This window comes from Gekko japonicus, unplaced genomic scaffold (genome assembly GCF_001447785.1).
Source record: "Gekko japonicus isolate JY-2015 unplaced genomic scaffold, Gekko_japonicus_V1.1 scaffold166, whole genome shotgun sequence".
In the NCBI taxonomy this organism is placed as follows: Eukaryota; Metazoa; Chordata; class Lepidosauria; order Squamata; family Gekkonidae; genus Gekko; species Gekko japonicus.
This window is the reverse complement of record NW_015173127.1, coordinates 1,239,420-1,244,937: the sequence shown is the minus strand read 5'-3', so window position 1 is coordinate 1,244,937 and position 5,518 is coordinate 1,239,420. Positions and strand designations below refer to the sequence as shown.

Sequence of the window (5,518 nt, the reverse complement as noted above, 5' to 3'; positions counted from 1 at the left end):
AGGTCACCCAGCAGCTGCACGTGGGGGGGGAAGCTTCATGTTTTCCATGGGCATTTACTGCTTTCACGCACAATCCCGCCACTGCAAACCTATCTTGTGACAAGACCGATCTAAAGTCCTCAGATCTCTCCGCCGTTCCCCCCCACCCTGAGACCCTCAAGCCAATTTCACCATTTTTGAGTTCATCTGTTTATTCTTAAAACGAGCTGTCAAAGTTCACAATAAAACACCGGTCTTGGAAAAGCGATCCAAAGTCAAATCCAATTGAGGTAAAAGGCTGGGGGTGGGGGGGCGGTGTATGCTTTCTGTTGGAAACAGGAATGCAAAGGAAGAAGCATCAGAGATGCAGGAGACATACTAAAACAAGCCAGAGGTTATCCTGGCCTATCACAGAACACAGGAGAGAGACTTTCTCTTTTCTCAGAAACTCTAACACAGAGAGGTAGGAGGAGGCTTCGCTGTGTCCCAATCCGTGAACCTGAGATCGGCGCACACACCCTGAAGGGGATGTGCGGTGCAGGGCTCGTTTGGTTCCCCTTTCACTTGCTGGATGTACCCAGTGCTAAAGAGGCTGGTGTCCTTCCATCTGGGGCATGTAGCTGCATGCAGTTAGTCTGTATCAGGGCACTGCAGTGGAAGAGTTTCTTTTTTTTTTTTTGACCCCCCCCCCCCCAACTTCTGTTGTGTTTGCATAACGAAATAATCATGGAAGCCCCGAATGTTCGAAGAGTCCCATGTGCCCTTATGGAAAGGGATAATATATTTACGAAGCAAGGTAGAGAGGCCGGGTGTAATGTTTCCCTGATATAGTTCGACCTGATCGGTGCACACTATACTTTCGCTACACTGGTTCCGTAAGCTGCCACTGAGAGAGACAGCAGGGAGTAGACCAGCTCTGTAGAAAAACCTGCTGAGCTCAGAGTTTGGTTTCCTGCTTCCAGCAATTCCCTGGACGTCGCTGCAAAATCTTGCTCCCCTGAACCAATGGGCTCCGGTGAATTCCTCTTCCCACACTCACAGAAGGAGATTCACTGCCTTGCTATAAATATTTGTTCTCAGCGCTTCGAAAATCCCAACCCCCTCCGCTTCCACATTTAAGGTAATTGTGCTCCTCTTGTTCTCGAGGCAAAAAACGTCTGCCGGATGGTCTAGCCCAACGGATTTCCCGGCAATGCTCAATTGCAGTTCTTCCCCTCCTCATACAGGGGCCAATAGGTACTGATCGCTTGGGCAGGGCTATGGCTCCAGTTCTGGGTCTGTGTAAGAAAAGTTTCTAAATTCTTCTTGGTTGATCATTGAAAGCATTCCTTCTTCGATGGGGGTTAGGACAGGTTCCTCCTTTAAAAATTCAGGGTCAAAATTGCTGACGTCTTCTTTTGATCTCTGCCAGGCGCAAACAGAAAATACATGTTAGGTGTCTCCGGCACATGTGGTTTGTTTCCCAGCTGTTCATATCGGCTTTGGAGGATCGGCTAAAAACCAGACACTGGGTGATTCGCGTTGGCTTTTCGTTCCGTTGTTTTACCAAAGGTTCAGCTCAAGACCACATTCAGATACTTTGGGGGCAACACTGTACTGACTGCGAAGTCACCCCTGAACGGCCATAGATCTATGCAGAAAGTACCATAAAACCCGACGATCAAAGGAAGCGAAAGCGGCATGCAATGCAGAGGGTGCCATAAAACCCGACGATCAAAGGAAGAGAAAGCGGCATGCGATGCAGAAGGTAGCATAAAACCCGATAATCAAAGGAAGTGAAAATGGCATGCAATGCAGAGGGTGCCATAAAACCCGACGATCAAAGGAAGCGAAAGCGGCATGCAATGCAGCGGGTGCCATAAAACCCGACGATCAAAGGAAGCGAAAGCGGCATGCAATGCAGCGGGTGCCATAAAACCCGACGATCAAAGGAAGCGAAAGCGGCATGCAATGCAGCGGGTGCCATAAAACCCGACGATCAAAGGAAGCGAAAGCGGCATGCAATGCAGCGGGTGCCATAAAACCCGACGATCAAAGGAAGCGAAAGCGGCATGCAATGCAAAGAGTGCCATACAACCCGATGATCAAAGGAAGCGAAAGCAGCATGCAATGCAGAGGGGAATTTCTGTTCCAGCCTGGGTTTGGTAAAACAATGGAGGGAAAAGCCAATGCAGAATCGCCCACTGCTAACATGCTTTTTGACTAGGGGAACCACCTCTGGTTTGGGAAATACCCCAGAGGTTTTGGGGGTGGAGCCTGAGGAGGACGGGGCTTGAGGCACAGTGCCATAGAGTTCAACTTCCAAAGCGGCCATTTTCTCCGGGTGAACTGATCTCTGTTGCCTGGAGATCGGTGGTAATAGCAGGAGACCTCCAGCCACCACCTGGACGTTGGCAGCCCTATTTTTAACCAAAAACGTCCCTACTGTAAAAATGACTGGAAACTCTCATGTCACGAATGAAAGAAAAGACTGGTTTAAAAAAAAAAAGTTTGGTGAGGGAAAATCAGGGTCCAGGAAAGATGGTAAACCTACTGACCCCACTCTGGCGACGACCTGTCTCGAGGAACAGTTCTGCCCCGTGATCACATCCCCACAAGGCACACATATAGGGTTACCAGCTTCCAGGCGAGGCCTGGGGATCCCCTGGAATTACAGCTCCTCTCCATACTACAGAGATCAGTTCCCCTGGAGAAAATGGCTGCTTTGGAGGGTGGACTCTGTGGCCATGGTGCCCCACTGAGGTCCCTGTCCTCCCCAGGCTCCGCCCAAGGGTGGATTCAGGCTCACGGGTGCCCTAAGCACTGACCGATCTTGGTGCCCCCCTCCTTTCCACACTGACCCCAGTCCGTTTTAGTGGTTGACCTGTCTGACCAGATATACAATGCAGGTTGCAGCAATACGAACATTTATTCACATGATCACACAACAGACAGTACAAACTAAGCTTTTCACCCTTTCCCCAACTTTGTGGTGCCCCCTTTGGCTCTGGTGCCCTGAGCACGCGCTAAGTTTGCTTCATGGTTAACCCGCCCCCAAATCTCCAGAGTTTTCCCACTTGGATCTGGCAACGCTCCCCTCCCATCCCCTTCCGGTGGCGGGGAGGGGGGGGGGAACGACACTTGATGATACTAGACTAATCCTCAGCCTGGAGCTGGTAGTCCTGCTCCCCCCACTGGCAACTCTACCACAAATAGCACCCAAAGAGCTCTGAAAGACAGCAAAAGCGGATTGGCCTTAGGGTCTGGGGGGGGGGGTCAGGGTTCAGAATCCTGGTTTTTCCTGATCACTGTACATTCTCTACGGTTTCTGCTTTGTGTTATCTGTGAAGAATCTGCAGCTCTCTGATTGCAGGCCACTAAAAGCGGCACTGCCTTGGGAGCGACCGACACCCTACATAGGGTTGCCAGCCTCCAGGTGGGGCCTGGAGAGCTCCTGGTATCACAACTGGTCTCCAGGCAACACAGGTCAGGTCCCCAGGAGAAAAACGGCTGAGGCCCCTCCCATCCCCAAACCCCACTCTCCTCAAGCTCCACCCCCAAATCACCGGGTATTTCCCAACCCAGAGCTGGCGAGCGACACCCTACAATTGCTGTGATGCCTGGTTGTTTCAAAAATCAGAAATATTGACAGGAACTCCTGAAGCAATGCAAGGGTAGCAAGCGACAGGTGACCTTTAGAAAATTCATGCAAGGAATGGCAATATTGTCCGAAATTGTAAGCGTTCCCACTATTCCTTGGTAGAAAGGAAAGCCAGATCACTTTCGTTACAAAGCTAGATTTGAGTCTCGTAACACCTGAGACCAGAGGTGTCGAACTCATTTGTTCTGAGGGCCAGATCTGAGATAAATGTCAGTTTGTCGGGCCAGGCCATGTGTGCTGTAAAATGTAATGCCAGGTACCAGAGATATAAACTGCATAAAAGACAACAGCGGGTAAACTCCGAGTTAGTGTCTTTTCACTGCAAGACTCCACGGGCTGGGAGTGAGGTGCAAAGGAATGGGTAGACGCTCTACTCTGCTTGACCGCAACAGGCGAGGTTGTTCCGCCATGCTGAAGCCACAATCAGAGTGGCTCCACCCACTCTCCAAGCAGCCTCCTGTTTCCTGTTTTGCACTAGTTGCTTGTGGGCCGCATAAGAGCCCTGGATGGGCCGGATCTGGCCCCCGGGCCTTATGTTTGACACCCCCTGCCTTAGACACCAATGGGATTTTTCAGGATGGGAGTTTTCAAGAGTCTAAGCTCCCTCTGTCAGGAACAAAGGAGAATATTGTATCAGTGAGGAAGAGGGTCGCCAGGTCCCTCCCAGCAACCAGCTGGGGATGGGGGGGGACTTATCGGGAGCAGCAGGGGTGCCCATCTGACGTACAGCAACATGTCTGTGTCACTGCCCACGTGACCCAGAAGGGGTGTCATCACATCCGAGATGTCGGGGTGATGCTCTGGTATTTGGGCAAAACTCTATGGTAAATTTGGCTTTTACCATACAGTTTTTGCCCAAATACCAGAATGTCGCCCTGACACCCCGGATGTGATGACATCACTTGGGATGATGACATCACTTCCAGGTGACACGGGTAGAGCCGTAGACACATCTCTGCACGTTGGATGGATCTCCTTCTCCTTTGGGATAAGTTCCCCCCTGCTGGCCAGCTGATCAGCAGCGGGGAGGTGGGGCCTTTCAGCGGGGGACCCCCCGCCTCCACCGGGGGATCTGGCAACCCTAGTGAAAACGCTGCATCTTGGGACGGCCTCTGAAAAATACGGAGAGAAAGCAGGAGAGCTAGATCGTTTTTATTTTACTTTGCAGATCTGAACTCATTTTTATTCGTTGTGTATCTAGAGATGTCAGACCTGGCTTCCACTCAGGTAATTGAACAGTTGTATACCAGCTCTCAACAGGAAGTTTCCAAGATGGTTTCCCACTCTGGGAGGTCTCTCTCTGGTTCACTCCTTTGACTAGAGTTGGGGGATGGCTTAAGTAGTACTCAGGCCATTAAGATCCACTGCAAATGTGAGTCCTGCCAATGGGTCATTCAGTATTTTGGGAGTGGGCATCACACAGGCAAACTTAACTTTCAAACAGAGAAGAAGAATAAGAAGAAGAAAAGAAGAGGAGGAGGAGGAGGAGGAGATTGGCTTTATATCCCGCCCTTCACTACCCAAAGGAGTCTCAGAGCGGCTTACAAACTCCTTCCCCTTCCCCTCCCCACAACAGACACCCTGTGAGGTAGGTGGGGCTGAGAGAGCTCTTTCGAGGACTGCTTGTGGAAGAACAGCTCTGAGAGAACTTGTGACTGACCCAAGGTCACTCCAGCAGCTGCATGTGGAGGAGTGGGGAATCAAACCCGGTTCTCCCAGATTAGAGTCCATGCACTTAACCACTACACCAAACACACACAAACTCCCGGATAAACAGATGGACTGGATGCAGCCTATCCATCACTGCCGCCCACAGGGAGCAAAAGTCACACTTGACCACATTCTGATTCACTTACGATCCGAGGCCGGAAAGGTGGCTCGATCTGGCGCAGGTTCAGC

General features: G+C 51.0%; 1 protein-coding gene across 1 annotated transcript in view; it reads right to left on the bottom strand.

Moving 5' to 3' along the window:
* Positions 1-651: 651 nt before the first annotated feature.
* Positions 652-5,518, bottom strand: part of PRKCH (protein kinase C, eta) — a 193,624-nt gene continuing 188,757 nt past the window's right edge. The window contains exons 13-14 of the mRNA XM_015422013.1: positions 5,476-5,518; positions 652-1,383 (exon numbers count right to left, since the gene is read on the bottom strand). The exon at positions 5,476-5,518 is cut by the window's right edge and continues 131 nt beyond it. Of these exons, the coding sequence (XP_015277499.1) occupies positions 1,237-1,383; positions 5,476-5,518 (190 nt within the window). The 3' untranslated portion in view covers positions 652-1,236. The remainder of the gene's footprint in view (positions 1,384-5,475) is intronic.